The 27505-nt window shown below is 47.3% G+C and overlaps 1 protein-coding gene and 1 long non-coding RNA gene across 2 annotated transcripts in view; one reads left to right on the forward strand and one right to left on the reverse strand.

The window, feature by feature from the left end:
* The first annotated feature begins 9686 nt into the window (after positions 1 to 9686).
* On the forward strand, positions 9687 to 17166 carry LOC130254334 (uncharacterized). Its single transcript, XR_008840680.1, has 2 exons — positions 9687 to 10758; positions 12129 to 17166. It is a non-coding gene; the product is annotated as an uncharacterized LOC130254334 (long non-coding RNA).
* An 8324-nt stretch (positions 17167 to 25490) lies between these two features.
* The window catches only part of SWAP70 (switching B cell complex subunit SWAP70), a 35006-nt gene continuing 32991 nt past the window's right edge, over positions 25491 to 27505 (reverse strand). The window contains exon 12 of the mRNA XM_056493847.1: positions 25491 to 27470. Within this exon, the coding sequence (XP_056349822.1) occupies positions 27361 to 27470 (110 nt within the window). The 3' untranslated portion in view covers positions 25491 to 27360. The remainder of the gene's footprint in view (positions 27471 to 27505) is intronic.

The raw sequence follows: 27505 nt of genomic DNA on the forward strand, positions 1-27505 counted from the left end.
TGTCACTTACTAGGGGTGTGAATAGACATGTTGGATGACTTTGTGGGATGCCTAGTTTATTTTTCTTTGGTGCTGCTCAACAGACGTGGTTTTCATCTTGCAGTGCTCCTAGGACCAAAAGCAAGCCCAGCCTTGCATCTCCCTCACTCCTCCCTCCTGGCTAGAAAGGGAAGTGTGGTGCTGCTCTTCACAGTGGAGCACAGGCAATAAAGGTTTTTGGGACTGGGTGTCTGCCCCATGGCATCTTCAATTCCAAGCTCTGGTTCCCTTTTCCTAGATGGGACAGTCCCAGTCCACACTGGAGTAGCTCCTTCTTGGTCCATGACTGTAGCAAGATAATTTTCTTCTGATGTGAGATTCTTTCTTGGGCTGTGCCTTGTACATAAATTATTATTATTCCAGAACAGAAAAGTATGCATGAAATATATACCCCTATAGTGCATATTAAAAATATATATACCTGAACAGAAAAGTGGTGCTGCTGTTTGCAAGTGAAATGAAGTGAGGCTGCAGGAATTGCTTTGTTGTTGTATGCTTACCTGGCTCTTGTTTTTTCTGGGTCTCTTTTTTTTCCCCTCTCCCTAAGAAAGGCAGTGAGAGCCTACATTGGAGAATAGAACCCTCTGAACTTCTTGTCAGGGTCACATAGTGGTTACATGATAAAAAAGGAATGTATATCCTTGAGCAGACCATGACTTGCTTGACCTGGTGAAATGTTAGGGCCTGTGATCCCACGAGAATCAGACAAACTGTGGAGTTTGGACTTTTTCCTAGGTATCCACATTGTTTTGGTCAGATGCTCCCTTCACAGTGCTGTTGCTTGTATGTGATCCTGAACAAATTCCTGCACTTCTCTAGCTCTTCACTCTTCTGCTGGGTGAAATACAGAAAAGGTTCATTTATTGCTGCCTCCCAGGGTTGAAGAGTGGCTGCTTTGCAGTGTGTGTGTGATGCCCTGATGAAAGCTGTCCTGTAAACTCAGATAGTGCAGCATGCCCACACTGGAAAGCATGCAGCCTGGAGAGCTACACATGCTTTCTTCTCACTTGCAGAGAAGACAAGTCTTTCAACGTGTTTTGGTTTTGGATTTTGATCTTTAACCTCAATACTTATGATGGCTGGAAGAGGGAGAGGGTTGGCAAGTGTCGTTCTGGTCGAGATTATCCAGACCAGGAGCAGTGGAGCAGCTGGGGGGGATCCCAGCTCTTTGCTGCACAGCACACCTAGCCCAAGAGCAAAGCCTGCCTCATGTCAACAGGACAACATCTGCCTCCACTTGGCAGCAAAGTCTGTAACACTGAACTTGCTCTCTTGCTGTTCTTTCTCAGCACTGCTGGTATTTTCTTCACCTTCCTATGACAGTTCTCTTCTCCAGGCACAAGGGGGTCACCACCATGTTCTCTTAACAAACTGGAGATGAGGAAGTGATGCTAAAAGTTCATCCTTTAACAGCACTTAAAAATCCTTCTTCACCCCCCTGTGCAAGGGGAGAAAATGTTGTGGAGACATTTTGGGATTTTGTTTTGACCTCAATTTGCCAAGGTGTAGCAACTACATGGAGGGTTTTATTTTCATTTGTTCCATCCCCTGGTTTCGTCATTTTGGAAATGTAAACAATGCACAGACTATCTTGTTGCAACATCTTCCAATAAGAGCAGCATAAAATCACCCTGGCTACGTGACTCTCTTAGGTCCCTGCTGCCTGTAATATTCCTTCTGATGAAGTAATTCAGAAGTGTGTGGGCAAACAAGAGTTTCTTGATCTCTCCTGATGCCATAGTGGCATCTACTGTAGGAAAGAGTGAGCCTTGGTCCCTTTCTGCAGAGGTCACCTGCACTCCTGCAGCTGGAATGTCAATATAGGCTGATCTGTAGCTGATATATAGCTGTATATAATAGAGCTGATGCCTTTGTAACATTTGGGAAGGGCTGCTCTGCTCCTTGGCTTGCCCCAGGGTAGGGGACAGGCAGGGTCCATCCCTCCCAGGCTGGCTCCTGGATGTGCAGAGGAATGTTCCCCAGGCCTGCTGGCAATGATTCACACCTCCATCCCCCAAAAGCTCTTCCTTGGGGAGGTTCTGCTCGTGTCTGAGCAATTTCCTGGGCAGAGCCCTTCAGCTGTAAATCTGGCACTTTGTCTTTGCACCGACAGTGCTACAGTCATAAACAAGTGACAGTTCTCACAATTAATGCCAGCACATGACTGGCCTCCTTCAGTCTAAAATAAGTAATTCCATGGTCTTGTGAGGGAGAATATGAGGAAAGAGATTCCGAAATACTAAGTACTTGAGGGGATTAGCAAAAAATGCAAACGTTTGTCTTTCAGGTTAATAGCCCGTGTGGATGCTGTCATTCTGCCCCTGGGAACCTGTGGGTTGGCATCAAGGCTGTCTCTGAGCGTGTTGAGAGCAGTTAAAGCATTATTAATGTGGGCCACATTCCATGGATGTGCAGCTCTGAGGTGCTGAGGACACCCTTGTTCAAATCCTGGCAGATCATCACAAGCATCTTCGGTGCTTTTGGCCCGAGGGAGGTGTTCCTTTATGAGCTGCATTAGTCAGGAGAAAAGGGGAAGGTTTCAAAACAAAACCAAAGTTCAAACTTGAGGAGAAAAAAAAAAAAAAAACCAACAAAACCAAAACTACTTAAACTAAGGTTTTATTCTGGGGCATGTAGCTGCAGGCATGTGCAAAGGCACAGTGAGTGTTGGGGTGTAAGGTTTGCTCAGAAGGGAGCTCTCAAGCTTCCTGCTTGGTTGACAAGTACTGACTCCTCTGTTTGAGACCTGCACTCTGCCAGGAAGTGTTCCAGCTGAAGTGGACATGTTCCTACCACTGAGATAAAACAGCTTACTGAACTTCAATGAACTTGCAGAAAGTGTCTGAGTTTTTTTGCTCTGAAAGCTTTTTCACCATGCGAGCGAATGGAATGCACAGGACTTGTGACTCATGGCAGGAAACTGCAGAGCAAAAGGAGGGCACCACAGAGTCAAGAGTCACAAGGCTGCTCCTGAGCACCTGGCCTGCCCAGAAGGATGCTCAGGGGGATCCTTTGGGCTGCAGCTGCATGAGGAACCTGCTGGGAAGTGTTTCATGGAGCAGGCAGCAGCTCTGCTGGGTGAGCACATCAGCAGCAGTGCCCTGTGCAGCCTTACTCTCCCTCCTGCCAGCACAGGTTAAATATTCATACAGGTGGATGCAAATCCTCTGGAAAGGGAACAGACAGGACAGCAATTTAGAAAACATTGTCCAGTTACATTAAAACTTTACCCCTGTTGTGTATTTATTTTGAGCAAGAGTGATGGAGGCTGGTTTAAATAAGAGCATGCTTTTAGTTCCTCTGTGCTTTGTAATAAGTACTATCAGCCCCAGCTCTTGTGTATGGGAAAGGAAGTCCAAATAAAATGTAATTATAGCATAGAGTTAGCTTTTCTCCCCACTTCAAAGCTTGGAATCTGGTTGTTTTTACAGTTTGTAAAAATTCATAATGTTGTCAGGCCTGGTGAAGCAATACCCACTTCTGTGTAGCTGAGCACCTTCATTCCACACTTTTCTTCAGAGGAGGGAATTCCTGACCACTGTGAGGACTGTAAAGGCTCAAGGGGTCCTTGGAGTGGTCAGCAGTTCAGGCAGGGCTGAAGTTTGAATATTGGTGTGGGTTTTATGCCATAAACTTCCTGGTGGTGAGTGGGACAGCAGCTGGAGCTGTGGCTCTGCTCTGGGCTCAGGGACATCCACTGGACCTGTGCTCTGTGCCAGTCCACAGAGGTCACCCTGAGGCTCAGCAAAATGCAAAGCCAAGCAGGCAGGGTGCAGAAACAGAGGAAATAATTGCAACAGCATCAGGCCACAAAGGGGTGGTGAGGGGTGGCACTTGGGTTCACTGGGGTTTGCCTGCCTGCACCATGTTGAGCTGGAAGTGAAAAGATGCAATGCTCCACCTCAAGAGATATCCAGGCTCCCTGGAAATATTTATAGCTGTTGAAGTTCCTCTGTTCAGAGCAAGCCAAAAATATTGGTGTGCTTTGGATGAGTGTGTCCCTATTCACATGTCAAAAAATGCCCACCTCTTAAATGACCTTCTGCAGGCTGCTAGAAAGTGCCAGGGAAGGGCTTTATACATTTGTATAAATTGTATATTATGTATATGTAGTAGAAATACACATAAATACAACATTGCTGATGTTGTATCTGCCATCTGATTTTGAAAAAATCAGCACAAACAGACGAGAAAATGTTTCCTATTTTAAATCTCTTTGATTACTCGCCTGTGAACAGTTTATGAATCCAGTTGGCCTGCTGTAAATCTGGGAGGGATTCTTTGGACAAAGTATCTAGTGTATTTTGTACTGTTTTAGCTGAAAACAAGTCATCTTTTTAATTACCACTTTGAAATAATGTCCACTGGCTAAATTCAGCAAAATTTTACATGCATGTTGGGAGGTGTTAGGAGCAGCCTGAAAACAACACTATTTCCTCTGAAGAGAAAACTTTCATCAGAGAAAAGGGAGATTATTTGGGATTGATATTGAGCTGGTAGTTATTTCTGGAGGGCAAATAAAGTGGGGAAAAATCAATTCTGCCCCACAGCCTATATTGGTGAGTAGGGGATGGTCATTGCACAGAAAAAAGAAAGTACAGAACAAGGGCTCCCTTGTTCTCTGGGATGCATTTGCATGGTGGCTCACCATGAGAAGCCTGAAAAGCTTGGTCATCACCTCCATTCTTTTCCCTGGGCCTCCAGGTGGGAATAATGCTGTGCTCCCAACCATTGCCCAGCACCCCAGGAGCATCCTGGGCCAGGGGGAAAGTCAGAGCAGTGCCACACCTGCAGCTTTCCAGCCTGCCAGAGCAGCCAGGGGCACACAAGGGTGTCCCCAGCAATTTGGGGAAACCACAGCTCAGCCAAGCCTGGCAGAAGGGAAGAGCCAGCCCAGGGAGGGAGGTGGTGGGGTGCAGGAGGGGATGTGCAAGGACAGGGACAGGGTGGTGGGGTGGCAGAAAGGGATGTGCAAAGAACTGTTGTCTGACCAAGACAGAGTCCCACAGGAAATCTGGGGCACACTCAGAGTGGATTTGTTCAGCCTCTGCCTAAGGCAGCCCCAGGGACTCGCTGTGTCCCCTGGGGATGGCTCAGACACTGGAGTGGATATTCAGGGCTCTGCTGGAGCAGAGCTAAGCCCAACAGCACACAGCTGTTTGACCATCTTAGAAAGCCTAGCTACAGAGAGGAATTTTTCCTTGTTGATTTGTATGATTTTCTTTGGAGAGTGATGGTCCTTTGGGCTCTCTGCTTTTTCACTCATCTGTTTTAAAAGCCCCATTTTGGGACATCCCAATCCTTTCAGCCAAGAAAAGCTGGATTCTGCTCCTGGCTTGCTCAGAAATGGTTGCTCAAGAGCAAAATGAAGCATTCCTGTCAGGAATTGGATGCACCACATCCAATGTGCTCCTGGGGTCAGAGGAATAGGTCTTGGGCTCTCAGAGAAATCCTTCTCATGGCAGAGCATGACGTCAGTGCAGGAGGGGCCCATCCAGCTCTGCATTCCAATAGGGAACACAGCAGCCAGGTGATGTGTCCAGCAACAGAGAGCTTTGTAAACTTCCTGCTCAGCTCGAGGACAGAAGAAATAGCTCCATGAAGTCTGCTTAACAAAGCCAAATTGCACACCTCTCTGTATTGCAGAGCTGCTCTGGTTAAGGGACTGTCAACATTTCCCATCTGGATGGATGATTTAGCTGCTTTCCTTCACATCAGGGTGTTTGACTTACCCAGAGCTGCTACAAGACTCTGTTTTTATGGAATATAATTTTCATCCACTGGCTAGGTCATCCCTGGGCTTGAAAAAGGAGTTTTAAGCAGTATTAGAGTAGAAGGATAATGAATATTTAAACACATAATTTTGCAAACCCCTGGAGAATAAGAAGAAACTTCGAGGCAGACACACACAGAGTCTGGAGATGGCAAACAGTCTCCCCTCCTTGCCTTTAGTTGTAAAAGGATCCATGGGACTGAACTATTACTCATTAGGATCTGCCCCCCCAGCTTTCTGCTCTGTGCCGGATGCACAGTGTTTGTGCAGAAAGCAAACTTATTGCACTGTGTAATAAGATTTGAATGCAAACATTTAATTAACATTATCTGTTCAGAAGCATTGTTTAAACAGCAGTTAACCTTTCTGTGACAAAGCTGAATGGAGCTCTGAAACTTCCAGGAGGCTGGGTTTTCTGTCCTGCTGACCAGTGCCATGGATTGATGTGCTGTTGATACAACCGCTTTCTCAGGTTTCACCTGTGGAAGTTTGGGATGGAGAAGTAACTTCATTAATTTGGCCCATACTGATTCACTTGAATGCTAATATTTTGACCTTATTCCCTAGGAAATATTCTTCCCATTGCACAGACTTGGAAAGAGTGGCCATCCCTGTGTTCTGAGCCACATTTATGACAAGCTTTCACAAAGATATTATTTCACACCTAAATACGTGAGTGTTGGTCATTAACACTTTCTGTACTACCAAAAAAATGTGAGTCCTCATTGCTCTGCAGCTTTTGAGTGCTCCTTTGTATTTTTCAGCACCCTGAGGGGTACAGTTCTGCCTGCCCCCTAACCCAGGAGGGACAAAAAGGTGTTTAAGCAAAGAGCTCCTTTAATGGCATTGTGCATCTAAAGCCCCATGGTGCATCCAGCAAGCCCTGTTAAGTATGAGTGTGGAGAAGCTGAACATTGACCCACATAGTCCTAACTCAGTGATCACTGAGGTGGAATCTGCCTGGTTATCTCAAGGAGGAGGAAGAAACTGGCCTAGGAATTATGTTTTGTGAAAATACAATGCAAATTCCTAACCCAGTTTTCAGCTGGGAGAACATGTTATTGTTGAACAATTGATACCACCTCATGGAAGCTTATTTTCTGTGCCTTAAGGGAAATTCAATTAAGTGAACTTCTATTTTAGAACACTGCTCTTTCCTGTCACTGATGAAGCAATAACAGTTGCAGAACATGGGATTTTCTGTGAGTGTTGGTTGTTGCTCTCATTTATATTAATTTTTCAGCCTCTATTTGAATCTTATCTCTAATACCCTCTGAGAGAGCTGACTGGAGATCTAAATGATTTCTCTAGTGACTCCAGGCTGCTGTGTGCTTGCTGCCACAAGGCAAGGAGAAAGGCATGTCCCACAGCTGCAGGAGGCAGTGCTGGAGGTGCCTGGCCCCAGTGGATAGGGCTGTACATCACAGCAGCTGAGGTTTGTGGCATGTTCTACCCATAGGCTCTTGCTGACATCCAGAGGAGCCTGTTCCTCCACATAGTGAACTGCTTCTGTCACCATCCAGCCCAGAAACCAAAATGTTCACAAGTGGTGCAAGCCCATTGTCTGGTGTTTGCATTTTCTGAGCTGTAATGAGCATGGAAAGAGGCAGAGATTTGAATCTCACACGAGGAGAAGTGTCAGGATTGGGGATTAATTCTCTGTGAAATAATTTTGGTGATGGGATGTGCTGCCAGGACACAAGACTCTGCATTCCCCAGACACCCCAGATTCCCACAAACTTCAAGGACAGGACTGTGTAAGCAAGGAATGCAGCATGAACTTGTCAACTTTTCAGAGAGGGATGCCTTAGCACCTTAGTGGGATGGTCTCAAGATCCTGCTGTGCCAAAAAGGTGACCCTTCCAGGACTGGGACCATTTCTAGAATGCTAGGTTTTAGTCCAGGGCACATTTTTATAACTGACTCCTATAAAAGGCTAAATACCAGGTTAATTAGGCTTGATTGACGGTGCTGACAGAGTCTTAATTGAATCACTGTGAACAATATCAGTGTTGCATAACTCTATTTCCATCAAAATCACCAGAAATTACGATATTTTCGTTGTTCCTTGTAAGAGATGAAGGTCTGACAGCTTGTTCCCATTTCCAGTACTGCTGGTTCATTCATTTGTCCATAATTCTGAGCTTTCTACCCCATTCCCATCTCTCTTTGGTTCTCTGTTCTGCTTGCTTAGCACTGGCATTTTGGCTCATTCTGTGCCATGCTGTGCTGTGCTTTTCCTGTCCCTCCATCCAGCCACAGAGGTACAAATGTGCAGCCCATCAGCAAGGATGGATCCTGCAAAACAACACCTACCACAAGCTTGGATCTGGTGTGTCTGCTGTTCAGCACCTGTTTTGGGGGTCTTTTTAGGGAGACTGAGAACCTGGTCAGAAGTCCTTCAAGCAGGGTGGAAATCCAGCCTGAGGCAGGGCTGCTCCAGGATGCTGGCAATCCATATGGCTCCTGGGTGCTGATTAATTGCTGGGGCTGAAGGAGTTAAAGGGAATGCAATGCCTGGTCTTGCTGCCAGAGTCTCCTGCCTGTCTGTCTGTCTGTAAAAGGGGGGCACTCCATGCCAGCCTTTGAGTCATGCAGGCAGCACAAGCCAGGGCAAGGCTCTGCTTGCTGCACAAATCCTGGGAGCAGCTCCCTGCTCTCTCCTCTTCCACACCTGCAGCTCCAAAGGCAGGAATTGCTCGGGTGAGCTTTGGAACTTCAGCCTGCTGGGCTCCTAGGCAGGGGACAGCAGCAGTGGATGCCTGCTGTCCCTTCCTGTCACCAGATATCTGGGGAGCAGGCAGAACAAGCCTGGCTTTGTCTGACCTTATGCCACCCTCCCAGCTACTCCCCAAGACAGCCCAAATCTGGAAATGGTACAAGGGGAACTTAACCTGGACATGGTAACTGGGATCTGGCCTGAAATCTCCTCTTCAACTCAAGAAATAGTTTGTTGTCTCTGTCTAAATGTTTTTGTCTGTCTCTGCTTAAAAGCTTTAAATAATGTCACGGAACTACTCACACATCCCACACTGCAAAACAGATAAACAGTGAGAGGAGCTGAGCATGTTTAACAAGCTGGAGCACAACCAAAAAATACTAAAAGCCTGTGATCAACTTGGTAGCACACAGGAGCCACCAGAGGGTGATCACAAGGGTTGACTCAAGTTCTGCTCCCTCTTCTGCTTTCTTATCCCTTTGTCTATTCCTGATCTCCAAGTTAATCATTCTGATGACGTGGGCTTGATCAAGCCTTCAGCTCTTGTTGCTGCCATTTCAGGGAACTTGTGGATCAAGTTCTCAGGATCTTGAAAGAGCCACCATGTCTTGAGATCCCATTTCTTAGGCTGCAGTTCTTGTCTGTTCCCAAAACTGCCCTCTTGCCCTCTTGCTCTGTGTTCATACTCAGCCCTCGTGATGCAGAAGGAGGTTTTGTGGGAGACTACCAGAAGATTGCAATCTTCTTATCTCTCATTCCAGACTATCCTGAAATGACTCCCTCTTTCTTCTCTTTTCATTTCACAATATAAGCATTTCACAGAGGAGGTGACATCTTTCAGTGCTTTAGCATTTCATCTCCCTATGTCTTCACATTTTTTTCCACTTTCTCATCTGCATGTTACCAACTTAATTATGCTGCACAATGACTTTAAAGAGGCAAACTCTAACAAAGGCTAACAAGGATGTTTCTTGGCAGCTGGTCATTGTTTTGCCTTGGGCCCATAACTTTGCTTGCTGCTCTCCACTGGGCACTGAAGCTGTTCTTGTGTTTAAAGATAATTGCTCCAAGCAAGATTATATCATATTTTCTGTCCATGCTTTCAGGAGGGTTTAATGCTGTATAATCTGCCCATTATAACCACATCTCCAGACAATAGCAGGCTGCAGAACACAGTGTGATAAAGTGCTAGCAAATCTTGTTTGTGTTCATTCCCTGTCATTATGTTTAGGTTCTAATGGTTTAAGAGCACACAGAAATTTTTTAAAAATGGGGCTCAAATTAGTGGATGCAGATGTACCCAGTTTTCTTCACCCAAAGCCAAAGATGACATGGACTGTAGAAGAGGTGCATGATATTTTTCTGCATCTGTCAAAGCAGCATAAGCTTTAGTAATATCTTGCTATCTAATGATGCATATTGACTAACCATGTTGATGTGACTGAACCAATAGCTGCAGCAGTTGCCATCTTCTCCAGGGAATTTCAGGTACATTTCTGAAGCTCAGTGTGCCCTGTCTTTTTATGGTCCATTTTCCACAAGCAGTATCATGATGCTCATTTCTCATTTCATTTCAGAGGAGCAATTTCTTGTGATTTATTTTCCTTCTCTGAGCATGGCTGAAGCAGTCAAATTCCATTCAAGATTGAGGAGAAATGACTTTGCCTCAGTTTCCTGTCTTGTTAAAGATATATGACCAATGTTTAAAGACTTGGGAGGTTGTGTTTCTTGAAAGACCAGTTCCTTTAAATTCCTGCGTACATATTTAATTTCTGAGTGCCACGTGTCAGTTAAGTCCTGAAAACATGGTGAAGACATATTATTTCCACATGGGTCAGAACCATCTTTTGCCAGACTAGGAAGGATCTGATCTTGTCTCAAATTGTACTCCTGGTTCCTAGAAATCCTCTTGCTAGTAGATAAGGAATATGATGTAACCATGGATGTCCCCTGGGTATTCTGGATTGAATGAAATCCTCCTTGTCTACCATGAGAGTGCTGGTAAAATAAAAATTCCAGATGGGCTAATCATAACACAAACATTCACTGAGGTTTCAAGCTGGGACATCTGGGAGAACAACTATGGAGCAAAATGCTAAAAGGAAGAGGTGCATTCACCCTGAGTGGGGCAGCTTTCACCCCAGGGTGGCCGGGGAAGTGCTGTCTTCGTTTGGCCAGCAATAATTAATGGCAGGAATTCCCAGCCAGCCCACTCTTGGACCTGAAGGTGAGCTCATGAAGGTTCCTGCTGGGGGTGAGGAGGGGTCTCTTGAGGAGCCTTATCCCTGGAGAAGGGCACTGTGGGAATCTCTTTATAGTGATATTCCCTGTTTGTCCTAGTTAATGTTTAAATTTATCCTGTGGGGAACGGAGCCGACCTTGAGCTTGCTCTATGTGCCATCTACAGGTACAGGGGTGAGAGAGGCTTCTCCTCCTGCTGAAACCATCCTCATGCTTGGTGCTTAATGTAAACAGTGTGTTTAGAAATGTATTGTCTGTGGCAGACCTGACATCACAACCAAATCCTTTAAAATAAAATGTTTAGGGGGAATCGTGTGTCAGCTGCTGAGCGCTGAAATGTAAGGAATGGAATTAAGCAAACCTTTTCTTAATTAAAAAAATGAAAATGGATTCTGAACTTTATCTAAGGGTCGCTTTGGGATGATTTTTAGACAGAAAAAATCTTGGCTTTCTGGCAGGACAGCTGTGAGGGAGTGTTCTATTCATTAGAACACAATTTGTCCAAGAAAATATGTTCCAAGTCCTAATCAATTTAGATGAAAACTTGCTGGACAGGGTTCAAGCAGGCCAGCTATGGAGCCTTATAAAGCCAAACCCACATGTCTCAGTGGGCAAGAGGCAAGATAATCTTAGCTTACAATGGAATGTTTAAATTTATACAGCTAAGACACTGACATAGGCACGAGGATTGGTTCTTTTGTGATGGTTTTTTTTTTTTAACTCATCACAAAGATGGGTTGGAATTTTTAAGAAGAATGGAAATTTTAAAAAGAGGAAAATATCCCTTTAAGATCTAATCACTCATGCTGAATGGACTGTGGCCAGATTCATCCTTTCTTTAGCATCTATAGAAAGATATTTGGAAAAGACCAGCTTCCAAAGCACTAGGAAGGGAGGTGTGCCTCCAAATAAAGGTCCTTGGCATCACAGGCTCTTGTGGAGTTTTATAATTCCCAGTTGTATGAGGATTTTTTTTTTTTTTTTAATGAGCTGCTTCAGCAGTGGAAATGGAGCAGTTTGGAGAAGCTGTTGCACAGTGACCCCTGGGAAGGTGACACCATGCACAGCATTGTTCTGCTGTTAAATGCAGGCTCTTTAGGATGACACATCGCTACCGAGCACAGAAAACCACAGCTCAACACACCCCCAGCCCCCCTGGGGTTAATGGTAACTATTTTAGGGCTTGCTTTTCTGTCATTCAGCTAGTTTCTCCATTATTGCAGCTGGTAGCTTTAAAACAATGTATTTGCAGATCCTTGCAAATTCCCATAGGGATGAGATATATAACCTGAGCAGTGTTTAGCCTGGGGAATATTTCATTTCTTAATCTGAAATGATTTTCTGACTGGTTTGCAGAGTCTTAGCTAAGGATAATCTCCATCACAAGCATGAATCAAGGGTATGATTTTCAATGCCTGGTAGGAAGCCACAGCAAGAAGTTGGTGTCTGAAGTGCCAGTTCACATCACCTCTTCACCAGTGAATCCTCTGCTCTCCTGCATCCATAGCTGGGAAGGGACAAACACAACAATTCTCTCATGACTCTCTTCTGGCACTGGAAAGCCTTCACTGACTTCAGGGGGGGAAAGAAATTCTTTCTAGCTGGAAGTGGCCCTGTCTACACCACAGAGCATCCCCTCAATCCCAAACTTGTTACTCACCAGCCTCCTGCTATCCAGGGCCTGAGACCTGAGCCAGGAGCTGTCTTTTCTCATCACAATTCCTGTGATTTCAGGGGGCACTGAGACTCCCCTTCTGCCAGTCCTGCTCCTCCTGTTTTGTCCAGCACCACCACCCTGCACCTGCATCCCCCCCGGACTCAGAGAGGGATTTTCCAGTCTGGCTGGGGCTGGATGTGAAGGAGAAGGATCTTACAGTATTGTTAAGCAACTTGTGGTTGAAGTCACCAGCTCTGGAGAGTTCTTGACTACTGTAAACGCCAGCGGCTCCTTGTCCCATAGCCTCTTCCTTCCTTCACGCCCCGCTCTGCCAAGTCAGCCACCTGAGACTCTGCTTACTGCTCTTGTTTTCCCTGGCTCTTCTCACTTGTTTACTTAAAAACTCTTTCCCTCCCCTCCCCTTCATTTGAATTTCTTGCAGGAGGGTCTTGTAAGGACACTTGCTTTAATCAGAATTTCCTGTGAATTAATAAGCAGATTTTTTCGGAGTTTTACAAGTTTTGAAATAAAAATATGATAGTTTCTTCATTGCCCCTTCCCCAAACTCTGCTTTCAACAAACCCTTTTCTTACGGAAAGCTGTGGTTTTAAAGGCCCAGTTTAAAAGGCAGAGGAGGAGGAGGAGGAGGAGGAGGAGGAGGAGGGGTACTTTGGATGCAGCAGGACAGCCTGTCACCCAAGGGAAAGCAGCCGACACGCTGCTGAGGCTGGCTGCATATTTTTGTTTCAAAAAGCACTCCAGACTCAAACCACCTGTGAGTGAGTCTGGCTGGCTGATTTAGTAGGGCCTAGTGCAGGGTGTCCTGTCAAAAGCCACACTTATTTTCACAGAGGCAAATGAATCAGGTTTTATGTGGCAGGGCGACAGCTCGCTGGGACAGGCTCGTTACAGCTCTGTAGAACAAACTGAGTGAGAGGTGCAACATTTCCTTATCCAAACCCAGGGAATAGAGACAGGCCTCCTATGGAAAAGTGAGTCACATTCCCTGTGGTACATTCTGTTCATTCTGTTAGAATAAACATGAGTGTTTGTTTGCTGAGTCCATCAGCATCCAGACCTAAACTTGATCAGGAGGACTCGCACTCGGCTCGCGTGCGCCCTGCTGTTTGCTCGCTCCGTTGTATAACAGCACCACTCGTGTCAGCCTGCCATTCCAAGAGGAAATAACAGCACTTCCCTCATTTCTTTCAAATCCATCCTAAATTTCTATAAAAGACATCAAAGCAATTACCCTGATACTTCCCGTGCTTTCCAGATGACTCATCCTTTAAAGAAGCTGCTGGAAAACAAGGCGCGACCAAGGTTCCTTCATTCCAGGCTTTGAGACTTTTAAGAATCTCATGGAAAGCAGTCAAAATAAGAAGCCACAAACCCACCTTCTCATAAAACCCTTCTCCATGTTTTATGTATTTCTCTGCTACCAGTTGGAGCTGGTTTTCCAAGCACCACTGCCAGGAGATAAAGCAAGTTGCTAGCCCAGGTCCATGACTGCAGAAGGTGAATTAGCTGGCCAAGTGTGTTCATTGCTACTGCTGTTGGAAGATGACTTCTAAATAGGATGATGCTTGGCTGCATCTAGAACTAGTAGTGAAATAAAGGATTGTCTGCTGGAAACAAGGGGACTTCTGGGGAGGAAGTTTCTATGAGCATGAGTAGCATTTTGGAAATCTGACTCTTGCCCTTGTTATAAGAACATGCAAGGTCTCCAAAATTTTCAATGCTCACTGCATTTCTAAGAGCTGTAGATGGGGCAGGAGGGATTGCTTCTGACTTCAGTGGGAAGAGAGTTGGAGATTGGCCATGGGTTAGAAATTTGTTGGGCTATAGCTTGAAGCATTTTAGCTATTTCCATAGAATCACTTGCTAATTGCAATTGCTTGTCTGATGCAGTGCTCCAGGAAGTGAGTTACTGTCCTGCAAAGTCTGAAAGGAAGGGCTCTGGACAATAAGCATCCCCTGCCAGCTCTGATAGGCAGGCATTCCCAGCTTCTGGGCTGCATGGAGGTGCCCTTAAGACTGCTCATTATGCTGACTTTCTTCTTCCACCTTTATCCACATGTGGAAGGAGCAGTGGCAATGCCATTGCAGACTCTCTCATGCAACAGGACCACGCACCAAAAAGCCTTGGGGTACCAAATGGCATAAGACTAAAAATGGCTACTTCACTCCCCAACCTGAGCTTACCAGGGGCACTCATGTTGGAAATAAAAACTCTTTTGCCTTTTTGCTCTGGCAAATATCTGGTATTACTTTTTGGGGTGTTTTCTGCCCTGATACTATTTTTTTTTAAAATTCTCTTCAAGTTATTCAACCACTGAAGTCCATTCACCCTTTCCAGTCCTATATTACAGATATTTTTAGCAGCTGAGGAAAACTCTGTATTACCCCTCCTCAAAGTCTCCTCATGCCATTGTTGAGGTGGAAAGTGCTTCAGAGCCATGTAAGATGCTCTCAGCATGCACAAGCCAGCTCCAGGAGCCAGTTCAGCTCCAGGTTCCCATAGGAAACCCAGAAAGGTCTCCCATCCCACAGGCAAGCAGCATCCAAAGGCTCTCCTCATCCACTGCAGTGTCCCAGCTTCTCTCCATGGGTCATGCATCACAGGAGGGCTTCTCTTGACCATAAGTGAGATGTTTAATAAACCTGAGATTTTCAATCCTTAGACACTCACAGCTGTTCACAAAAAACATAAAATACACGGTCAAGCACAAGCAGCTACACCCTGAGAGAAAAAATACATAGCACTGTAGCATTTGAGCATGGCCAGGATGTCCCTGTGAGTTCTCTGGCAGGAATGAATGGTTGGCATCGTATTTTTCTAGGCACAAGAGGTTTATCCAGTAATAGATCCTGTTGAATCTACAGCAATCTGACTCTTGTACCATCCTCTGCATGTCCATGCCTGTGCTGCAGGTGTAAACACAATATTTAAGAAGTGAGGAAAGACTTAGAGGTCTTTGCAGCCTAAACTATTCTGTGATTCTGAGATCATTGAGTTGAACTGACTTGATTTCTGCTTTTTATCCCTATCAGTGACTGTCTTACTTCCGTTGTGGAAATTGTCACCCTGTGACCACATTGCTGAAAGGATTATTTTAGATTCTTTTTTAACCTGCTGGTTATGGTTTTTAAACCTAATTTTTTAATATTTTGTGTGTGTGTGTGATTAGACAAAAGCAGGGGCTGTTGGTAGCTGCAGGTCCTGGTCTTTGCTATGCTGGTTCCTGGTGAGACATGGATGCAAGGAGCTGTTTGGTATGTGCTGCTGCAAGAAATACATGTGCAAGCATGATGAGGTATCTGTGGGTGCAGGAGCATCTCTCAGGGAACTCAGATGTTTTATTTGCCATTTCCCATATCATCCCACTGAAGCAGCTTTCAGTTGCTTTCTACCTCAGCTTGTTTATCTGTAAAATGGAAATGGGGAACTTCCTAGAGAACCCAGAGCCATATTTCTAATTACTCATAGCTTTTGCATACCCTTGAGGCGAGTATAAGCTGTAAATCTCTGAAGCTGCATACCAACATTTCTGTGGTTTGAGCATCAGGGGAGCCCCTTTTCCACAGACACTGCTGTACTCTCCAGGCTGTGTGTTTTCCACGGCAAGCCTGTGTTCAGCCCTTGGCATGCAGACCAGGCAGGGACATCTGACCCCTTTCTGTGTGCAGAGCCAGTGTTTTCCTGCAGAGCCTGTCCTGCTGGGGGCTGAGCTGGGAAGGTGCCTGTGGTGTGTGCTGTGCATTTGGGGTGCCAAAAGAGGGATGTGGCACAGCTGGGCTCCACAGTCCGTGGGGGCACGGGGCAGTGACCCCCTCCCAGCACCAGCACAGCCCTTCCCCAAGCCCCAGCCACACTCTGCAGCCAGGGCCAAGCCCTGCTGGGGCTGTGGGCACACACAAACAGGTTGGAAGTTGCTCAGGTCACCCTGTGCCTGTTGGTAAGCAGCCCTGTGCTTTACCATCAGCTCCCTGGAGGCTGTGACATCTGAGCTCTCACTGGCTGCCCCAGCGCAGGGAGGTCAAACAAATTGAGTTTCTCTCCAGAGGAGCTGCCTATGGCTCTGATCCCTGCCCGCTGGAGAGCTCAGCTCTCAGGGTGTTTCAGCTGGAAGCATGCACGCCATGCCCGGCACACAGCGCTGCTCAGCTGGAGACACAGCATCTGTCCAGAGGGATCCCAGCTCCCCTGGGCCTCCCTCTCACAGAAGTTAATTCCTTCCTATTGTCTTTGTAAGTTCTAACAGAACAGGGAGCTGCAGTGAGGAGAGGGGATATGTTCAATTTGAGCGGCCAGATTACGACGTTCCGAATAAAGCCGTATTTATTAATAATTACCTCTCTGCCATGACTTTAAATTCAAACAGCTGGACAGCCTCTGCTCTTTATTAATTTCCTTGGATCCTTGGCACGAAGCCCTCAATTCCTGTGATGTAATGGTATAAAAAGTTGGCTCCTGACCGAGCTTCCACCCACAAGTTCTAAATTTGGAGCACGGTGAATTTCTGCAGATTCCAGAGACGGGCTATGCTCAAGACGTGCTGCTGCCTTCAGTCCCATCCTATTGCACCAAACAACAAGGTTGTGTGCTTTTTATAACGGGGATCAGAAATATGACTCAGATGCACATGTTGTCTATGTAAGCACTTGGGGTTGGCTATCACTTTATGGCACTGGGAAGAAGCCAAGCCAAATAAAAATTGTTTTGAGTAAATATTACATTTCTGGAGCATGAATAAGTTTTCTCTGCAGCCAACGTGTCACTAATGGGAATAAGGAAGAAGACGGGGTGGGGGGAAAGCAGTAACTAAATCACCCCTCTAAACACAGACAGTCTGCAGCAAGACCTGTTGTTTGGACTTGTCTGGGGTGTGATATCCCAGATAATTCATAGCAGGTCTGAGCAAGGCCACGAGAGATGGAAATAAAAATAGCTGTAGAGCTCAGCGCCATCCTGCTGCGCTCTCTCTTTTGGGTGGGATCTCAGGAGTGGTATGTAAAACAGGCAAGCAGAGAACCCAGTGTCCTCCTCTCCCCTGCTCCCAAATGTGCAAAGGCTCAAGCATCTGGATTGCTCCATGGAGATCAGTGCTGCTACTCACATGCTCAGCACTAAGCGTGTGCACATGTCTGTGCAGGATCCGGGCCAGAAGGAAGGATGAGTTCTTATCCTGCAGTTTTGGGACCCCCAGGGATGTCTGCACTGCAGGACACAGGGAAGCAGAAAATGAGCCCACATGCAGCTCTGCATCCTGGAGGAAGCAGCTCCCTGGCAGCTCTATGGGACAGGAATGTGCCATCCCACCACTGGCACAGCTGCTGGCTCTGCTCCAGCTCCTCCAGCAAGCTGATAAGTCTCAGCATTCCCCAAAATCCCAATTACTCCTGCCCTTGAGCAATGCTCAGGGAGCAGCTTATGAAGAACTTCATGTATGTACCTGAAATGCGAAGGGATTAAAGGAAAAAAAAAAAAAACTCTTTCTGCAAGAACTTTTGAGGAAACATTCCCTGATAAAAGGAATCCTCAAGTCTTTCAAAAATAATAGCCAGAGAGAAATGACAAGTGAGAGTCTAGCTTTGAAAATCATTAATGCCTTTCCCATTTTCCTGATGGGCATGTGCATTCCTTCCTGTTGCACCTGTGAGCCTCTACATGTCAGATTAGTGCTTTCCTGAGCTTTGCTGTCCTCTCCTTTTTTATGGGCTTCTTTCGAATAGCAGGCAGAAAACCTGGCTTTAAAAGAGGAGCTCAGACAGGAAGCAGCAATGTTCCAGGAGGATTTCTGAGTCAAGCAGGAGAGCAACTGGCTCCTTCAAGTGTGAATTTCAATGTCCCTAAACCCTTGGCTGCCCAGCTGGAGCAGGTGAGCGGGGAGGTGTCGAGAGCCCTCGACATTCTCAGGTCCCAGCCATCCCTGTCAGAGGCTTTTGAGGAGCTGCTCTGTGCATGGGCTGGGCTGGGGCTTGCAGACAGAATGTTTGAAGGGCTGTGAGCCCTGCAGTAACCACAGCAGGCTTGACGTCAGCAGACCTGCACCTCCAGGGATTAGCGCTGAGAAATCAGGGCCGGTCTGCCCAGCTAAGGCGGTTTTGTCTGTTTGAAGGATCTGGGTGATAAAGTCCTTTTTCCATGCCTTGAATGCTGCCAGTGGTCATTTTCTGCCAGAGGAGCAGCCCAAACACTGTACATGGGGCTGGCTGCTTCCCCTTTGTAATGCATTTTACAATTTGGAGAAACTTTTGTAACACAAGAAAGTGTTTTTACATATTAGAACTTCTAAATTGTCAGAACAGTTGGAAAATCCTAATTGCCTTTAAAAGTCAAGGAAAAACAAAAAGCAGCAAAGAAAATATTTTGGATTGCAGAATTAACAAAACTGGGAGCTGAAGTTCAGTTTCCTGGACCAAAAATTTAGTCAAGGGAGTCCTGTTGTAGTTGTGACTTTAAAACAAATACTTGAACCTTCAACAAGGCATTTGCACCTACCCCCAAACTTGTTCTGAGATGCAGATCTTAAGCTCTGAAAACTCTCCAGAGATACATTGTTGAGGTTGGTCATGTTTAGATTTACCCCAGGATGTTGTCAGTGCTCCACATGTACAAGGGAGGGGAAAACCTACCTGGGATTGATTCAGCAGTTTGAATGAGAGGTGGTGGTGACAAAAGGGGGCTCATTTCCCTGGAACTTTGGGGGTAGCAGCTGTGTGGTGATTTAACTCCAGTTAATTAGAGGCTAATATGCTTCAATTCATGGCTGTCTCCCAAGGGCTTCAAGGAGGTTTCCTGGCTGCCAGGGATCAGGAATAGAGGTGGGGGAGCTGGAGGTGACACTGCAAGGGGCTGGCAGGGAATGGTGCCAGGGAGCCCTGGTGGTGCCCTGGTAAAAGTGGTGCTTCCCAGGCCTCACTCAGCAGTCTCTGATTTGCACCAGGTGAGCACAGGTTCAGGTGGTCACTTTAAGAGTCCTCTTTTTAGGGACATTTTACTGTTTTGCAGAGGTCTGTGTGCCTTTTTGATGGGAACATGTCACCCACCTTTCATCAATGCCCAGCAGAGGCACAGGGAGGTTAAGGGACCTGACAAAGGTGATAGCAAGTCAAATTGTTTGGAATTCTGTAGCTCTGAAATATCATCTTTCTAAAACAGGAAACCCTCTCAGGAGTAGTAGGTTTTCATTAAAACAACAGTTCAAACCTGTCGATCTTGATCTATCAGGAAAAAGAGGAATGTAGAAAATGTGAGAGTTAGCTTAGCCTCCCTTAAACTAAACCACCAGGTTCACGTTCCTATGGAGAAACAAATACCCTGCAGGCATCATGGTGTCTTTGATTTATTTTTGGAAGTTGAAAACTCCCCCTCTTGGTGTCTGAGCTAAGAAAAAAAAAAAAGAAAGGATTTTGCGAGCCAACAAAAGGTTTCTGGAGGAAAAACCCTCCAGTCCCACCTCTCAGGGGCTTATGACACGAGCAGTTGAGCTAAGGTAATCCAGTTTAGCCTCCCCTACATTTCAAAATTGGGTTAAAGTTCCTAAGTCATTGAGGGGAAATGTTACCCAACAGAGTAATGGCTCTGTAATCGGCATGTCAAGCCTTGCAGTGGCGGCTGCAGACCCTGGTTTCGGTCACCCCCAGAGCTCAGGGCGCCCCGGGGAGGGAGCGGGGGTGAAGCCCCGGTTGTGATGCCCTCGATCATCATCTGCCCGGCCTCTCCCTGCTGCTCTGGAGCCGGGCAGAGGTTTTGGCTGCTCCGGGTGTGGGTTTGCGGCGGGGCAGCATCAGTGCGGTGCCGCACGTACGCGGGTGACGCGCTCGGAGCGCGGGGCGGCTGCGCTGGATCCCCGCGCGTCCGCGGGCGGGACCCGCGTGTGGCTGATCCACAGCAGCTCCAGCAGGGCCGGGTGCGCTCCCCGGGCTCTGCGGGGCCGTGCGGCGGTGTCCGGCTGCCATCTGCTGTCCGGAGCCCGGGGGGCCGCGGGTCCCCCGTGCATCCCCTGCGCATCCCCTGCGCATCCCCTGCGCATCCCCTGCGCATCTCCTGTGAATCCCGAGCATCCCGTATGCATCCCCTGCACATCTCCTGTGAATCTCCTGAGCATGCCCTGCGCATCCCCCGTGCATCCCCCGTGCATCCCCTGCGCATCCCCTGCGCATCCCCTGCACATCTCCTGTGAATCCCGAGCATCCCGTGTGCATCCCCTGCACATCTCCTGTGAATCCCCTGTGCATCTCATGTGCATCCCCTGAGCATCCCCTGTGCATCCTCTGCGCATCCCCTGCTCATCCCTGGCTCATTCCCCGCTCACCCCTCGCTCATCCCCCTGTACATCCCCCGCTCATCCCCCGCGCATCCCCCGCGCCACCGCGCCCGGCGACAGCGCGGTCTGAGTGCCATCCCCTGGGCTGCGGCCAAGCCGTGAGCAAATGCTGCCCAGACTCTCAGGGCCCCCCGCCACGGTATCTCCCGCATTCCTGCGGCAGATCTGGTATTCCTTATTGTTCTCCCCGTCTCTGGGGGAGCAGCGGCCGCTGCCTGGCCGGCCTGCCGGGGCAGGAGCTGGCAGAGCCCTGGGCTGCGGGTCCCACGACTCGCCGGGGGCTTTGGAAAAATCGTGTCAGTCTTCTCACCCTAGTTCGGCACGTAGGGACTTGGGGCTCATCAGGAGGGGCGAGAAGAAAATGAGAAAAGAATGGAAAACTGGAAGAGCAGCGAGTGGCTGTGCAGCTCCGCTCTCCCGGCGGTGGTGCGGGCTCAGCACTCCGCTCCCCTGGACCCGGCACGGGCTGCCCCGGGCTCAGCGCTCATTCTGTGCGCCAGCCCGCAGCACACAGCACCCCGAATGTGCTGGCACCGCAGGGACACCAGCGGCAAGGACTGGGCGGGAGGCAGAGCGGCTTCCGAGCTGTGCAGGGCTGGTCCGGCTCTGTCCCCAGGGCACAGCCTGGCCCACGGGTGTCCAGCAGCACCGGTGTCCAGCACCTGGTGGCGTTTCCTTGTCCCCTTCCCCTCTGCCTGCGCCGCTCCTTGCAGCGTGATTTCAAGGAATACAGGCTCTGGATTCCCTCCTGCTGGCGGGAAGGATGTGCTGGCTGGAGGGGGCTGAGAGCAGCTGTAGGCTTGGCTCTTGCCCTCTGTAATGGTGACAGTGAGGAGAGTGTGCTGGAGCACAGGCAGGGGATTTTCTTTTGCCACAGGGGCCACGTGCAGCTATCCTGTGAGACCAGGCTTGGGCGCTTGGTTATTTTGGGAGAGCCACCTCTCCAGGAAGCTCCGTGGGCCAGCAGAGACCTCCTTGGATATTGTGCAAAGGTCGTGCTAAAGCAAACCAGCAAACACAAAAGGTGCCACCTCCATCCCCACAGGGAGCAGAGCCACACCGCTCAGCTTTTGGTGGCAGTCTGGGTGTGAGCAGGCTGCACCCTGCTCCCATCATTTCCTACCTCCTGTTTGGGAATAAGCAGTCCATGGGCACACGGATCTTTCTGTCAGGCTGAAAAATGGGGCATGCTCCTGCCTCACAAAGAGATGTGGAGGTTGACTTCATGGCTTGGAGAGAGTAAAATGGCCCAAAGCATCATTGGCAAAGGAAATGGTTCACAAAACACAGTCTTGCACTGCTCCAAACGCCCCAGGGTGACAGGGATTTTCTGAAAATGTCTAAGCAAAGTCTGACCGTAAATAAGTTTCTTAGGTGTGGTTAGTTTTGTCGCCTTTTTTTTTTTGTTTTGTTTTGTTTTGTTTTGTTTTGTTTTGTTTTGTTTTGTTTTGTTTTTTTAATCAGGGCTGAGGAGCCAGCACCCCAGAGGACCTGCATTTCCCCAACACTTGCACCTTGAGTCATGGCTAAGCTGCACAAACCTCTTCAGAGTGAGAAGAGAAATCTCCATGCTCAGATAGGCATTGAAACAGCTAATTTTGGTCGACACCAAGTCCAGGCTGCTTTTTAAACTGTTTCATGTCTATGCCTGAGTTTTTAATCCCATCTGAGATACCAAAGCATGCTCAGAAATAGTGTAACAAGAGTGACAGCAGGTGAGTGTTTGCATAAAGATGTTGTTAGACCCGGATCCTGTTAAAACATTTTGTGTGCTGCAGCCATGGCAAACAGCTCTATTAATTAGCAATTATATTAACTGTGTGAAGCTCCTGCTAGATCAAGCTCCTTTGGGTAGGCAGAAGAGTGATGTGAGCTATGAGCATGCTGAGCAGGGTAGAAAGGGTTATATTTTTGTGGTTTAATTCATCAAGGAATTTAAAGTAATGGTTGTTCTGGAGACTGTGATTTCTATTTTTCTTTTTGTCAGCATTCTGACTGGTCTGCCATGGGCTTTCCTCTGACCCTGCTGCTCATATCCTTTTACATTTCCTCTGTCAGTTAAGCTAAAATATGAGAAAAAAAAGGCAGGAGAAAGGCTCTTGTCAAGTGATTCTTCAGGGCTTGTACATATATGTGTTAAAAAGTGCCTCGTTAAATATCCCTTAAGGCTTTTCAGGATGTTTCTAATTTAACTGTTTTGGATCATACCATTCCAATTCTAATTTCTTCTGGAGGTGAGATGCAGCTACATTTGCCAAATATTTTTTCACGTTATGTGTTAAACAACCTCTGGACTTTCCCTTCTTTTGAAGGATGGTACTTTTGACATACCCAGGGAGTCAGTTCATAAGACAGTGCTTTTCTACACTTTTGAATCTTGGCACTTCCAGGTAGCTCACATCAAGAGTGAATGTGTAGTAGTCTCTAAACGCACGAAGTGTATTTCCCTTTTATTTTGGCTCTCAGGGCTGCATTAGCCTTGCGCTGATATCCCCTTCTGTCACACACCCCTCGTTTGCGGCTGGAAGGGATGAGCGAGCCCCGCTCCCAAAAGGGGAGTGAGTACGTGATGCTGAGCACGTCCTCGCTCCTGCAGCCCCGGGCCGTGCACACAGCACCTGGGAAAAGCCTTTTTGCAGGGAACCAGCCTCACTGACACATTTCTCCTTCTTCTGCTTTACCGCCCTTAGCAAAGCCGCACGGCAGCCAAGCTGCGCCTGCAGATGCGAGATTGTGGGATGCTCTATCCCGCTGTCCTCCTGCGGTGAGCCGCGGGTTGTTCCGAAAATACGGCTCGATTAGCTCGCAGGCCCGTGGTAACAAAAAGAAACTCTTTTTTTCCGGGATGTCTGTGGGGATGCTGGGCTAGCGGGGGAGCCGCACGGGCTCCTGCAGCAGGGACGGAGCTGCGGTGGCGGCGCACGGCTCTGCCCCGGCACTGCCGCTGTGCCAGGGCAGGGAGCGGCCGGGAGGCTGTCCCGGGACGCCTCACAGCCCGGGAGCACCGCAGGACACCGGGCTGGGCCACCACGAGGTGGCAGCCGGAGCCCAGCGATGAGGCAGCCGCGGGTCCCGTTCCTGCCCCGCGGTCCCCAGCTCCGTGCGCCACAGTGCCACAGTGACCCGAAAAGATTTGTTAAACAAACAAAACAAAACAAAAAAACCAAGGGTACAAAGAGACACAATTATCGAATAGCAGCAAGACTCGGAAAGCCCCTAAAAATCTTAAGTGTTAAAGGAATTTGCCCTTCTCGCAAAGGACAAGTGTATGGCACACCTGCCGTCCTTAGCACCTTTTCCTTCGGGAACAAATAATGACCTCTCGCTCCGAAGCAGCTGAAAGGCCTTGTGGATATATCCCCTTTCCTGGTCCTGCACCGGTTTCCTCAAAAATTTGTTTATGTAACTGCTTCACATATTTGAGATAAAAATCAGAGCAGTTATTTTCCATCACTTTCACTGAGAGGGATGGGGCAGTTCCTATTCCAGGTGTCCTGCATGGCTGAGCCCCAGGATCACAGGATGGCTTGGGTTAGAAGGGACACTGATGATCACCTGCTTCCAATCCCCCTGCCATTAACACGGCAAACAGGCGCTTCTTTAGCGGCTGGGGTCCCCCACCTGCCCCAGGACACAGATTCTGTCCTTAGATACTGTTCCTTTCCCCCACTGAGGCTTTGCTTTTGTGGCTGCTCAAGCAGGACAGAGTAACATGAGCTGCTGGAAGCCAGCCTGCTACAGTTTGGGAATGTGTGATCCAGTGAGCATGGCTCATAAATCACAGGGGAAAAGGAAAACAAAGAACAAAAAAAAAAACCCAAACCAAGCCCATTCTGTTTTTAGAGGGAACAGCACAGTACTGGGGTTGTGTTTTGCAGGACTGTTCCAGCAGCAGCAGGTAAGTGAAACCTCAATCTGGCAGACAAAACAAGCGGGCTGAGCCCTCCAGTGCATCTGCCAAGGGTACAGGAGCAGCAGGCACAGCTTGCCCCTGGCCTCTGTGTAAGCTGAGGTGTAGTCAGGGCTTCTTGGGCAGAGCAGTGGCATCCCTAATCCCACAGTTCAGCAGGGGTATCCTCACCATGAGCAGGCTCGTTGGTCTGTGGAACAGCAGAGCAGTAACCCTTGCCCCCCCTGGAATTGTGGCACACCGGGATGCAGAGTTCCCTGATCCATGACTGTGGTGACTCATTGCTCTGTGCTCCCTTTGGATGTTGCTCAGTGTTGCTCTAAGGGGCTCATTCTCAAGTGCTATTTTTGCTCAGCATGCAAATGATTTAATTTTTAAACCAACCACTCCCCCCAGCTTTACTGAGCAAAGCTTCACATAAAGCTTTCTTAATTTGTCAGAGCAAGCAGGGACGACGAAGCTAAAAGGAACTTTGTCTCATTTCCTCTTCTGCCAGTGAGTAAGAGCTGACCCCAGACAGACAGACAGACAGACAGAAAGGGCTGGCACGTTGTGAGGGGCTGCTCCCACAGCTCCCTGCTGAGTCTGCCCTGCCCTTGCCCCAGGCTGCAGCAAGGAGTACTGAATATGAACATTTAGGAGAGGAGTGCTGCTAAAACAAAGTCTGTTTGTGTTATCATGTGGCCACTGCCTCTTTTATGCCTTTAACATCCCACTGATCTGACCATTAAACTTCTTCCACACAAAAGTCACTGGATTTTGAACTCCAACAGGCCAAAAGAAACCCAGGCAATAAGACATAAATTAATTGCAAAATGTAAATTACTTTATATTACTTTATTAAACAGCCATTTCTAAAGTACAGTAAAAAATATGAAAACATGCATCATTTGGTGTTCTTAAAAAACCATTGTCCAAAATAAAGACTGTTAGAAAAATTAAACAAGTTTAGCCCCAATACCCCTTCTGCTCTCCACATAAAATGTTTGGTAGTTATAAATACTGTTCCAGCTCCTTTAGCAAAGTTTAACCTTGTGTACATTAGTAATTCTGTTACAGGTGGTTGGGTTTTATATTCACATTGCTTCTGTAAACGTGATCAATTTAAAAAATGCCTTGTTATCAAGTTTAAGGAACTACTGTTTTCCTGTACAGTGAGTATAAATAGGAAGATCCTGGATTTTCCTGCCATTCTAATCAGCACTCCATTTACCGAAACATTAAAGATTTCAATTAGTATAAAAATATAACCAGAGAATAAATGTCTGAGAAGATTCAGTATTTGAGTGAGTCTTAGTTAATAGGCAAATAAAATGCTATTTAAGACTTCCAAATCTGGACACCACTTCTGTACAGCTTCTGCTCTTCCAACACCCAAGCAGTACAGTGCTGCATACCAAGGCACTGCTTATCCTCCTGAGAAACCCACTTCTTATTTACTGCAAATAATTTAACATGTAGCTGAACTAACAAGCAGGTGAGGTGGGGCATAGTCAAAGCTGCTCACAAGCCACACCAGTGGGCACCTGCTCCTCGAGGGGGGCATCTCAAAATGTCTGTACAAGTTGGCAGGAATCCTGTTTTACTGAGCAATGCTGGTGTGGGAGATCTGCAAAGCAAAGTCACAGGCTTGCTCCTTTTCCCTACAGAAACAGAAATAACTGGCTTTGTCCCAGGAGAGAATGGTAAGGCACAATAGCAGGCTCTTTGGGAAGCCTTGGTACGAGAAAGACTCAAGTTATTTTATTGACAGGAATTACTTTTTTTTTTCCCTAAAGCCTTATCACTACACATTTATCATTTTTATTTTTTAAAAAAGTTTTTACACTTCTTTAATCTGGCCTCCAATTAAAAGTAAGACAGAAGTGCTAAATCTAAAAATGGTGGGATGTTATAATCACGATTTCTTGCACAAACACAGCCTTGACACATAGGATATTTGTCCTGTGTGTGCTACCACCTTCCATTCATCTGCTTCAGAAATTGTGAGCCAAAACTTCATCTTTTAAACTATGAAGAGAGCTCTCAAGGCTTTTTTTTGGCACTTCTGAAGTATGAGACAGTACAAAAACAGACTTGCACAACTACTTTTTCCAAATGTCTTATCTCCAGTTCTTTTGTTTGGATTCCTGCAAAGAGAGGGAAACAGGACACCAAATCCAAGCAGGCAGCAGGCACCCAGTGATGCCAGCCCCCCTTGCCAAGGGAATGTGTCTGAGCACTAAGGACTTTGCAGAGAGCAACAGAGGGACAGAGCAAAAGCAAAAGGAGGAAGGAAAGGTAATGCTCCATCTCCGAGCTGGATACGACCTCCAGGACTGATTTATGAACCAGCAGAACAACTGTTTCCCTCACTTTCTGGAATGAAAGTGATGCTGCCTGACTGGTTAGCTGCTGTCAGATTGTTACAGGCTAGTATAGGAAAAACTCTGTCTGTCACAAACTACATTTCAATACAAATTTTCAGTTGCAAAGTCTTGGAAAAGGGAAAACAGCATGTCCTGTCATACACCACCCACTGTAATGGCTGAGCTCTGAGCAGACCCTCCAGCGTGGTAAACAGCATTTCATGAGCAGAAAGGCCCAACCTGCTGAGCAAACTAAACCTTTTAAGCAAGAGGCTGCTCTGTGCAAAGCAGAACGAGGGGAGGTGGGCTCCTGTTCTGGGCCACGTTGCAGCTGCCACCATCACTCAGAAGTGGCTTTCTTCCCTTTCCAGCTCCTTTGTCTTTCCTCCAGTTCAGCTTCAGTGAAGGCAGCTGGGCCCCAGTTTGTGATTAGGTGAGGATTCTTGGAGCCTGGAAGACAGAGACAATACTTGAGACAGGCAGTT

This window comes from Oenanthe melanoleuca, chromosome 5, assembly GCF_029582105.1.
Source record: "Oenanthe melanoleuca isolate GR-GAL-2019-014 chromosome 5, OMel1.0, whole genome shotgun sequence".
NCBI classification, from domain to species: domain Eukaryota; kingdom Metazoa; phylum Chordata; class Aves; order Passeriformes; family Muscicapidae; genus Oenanthe; species Oenanthe melanoleuca.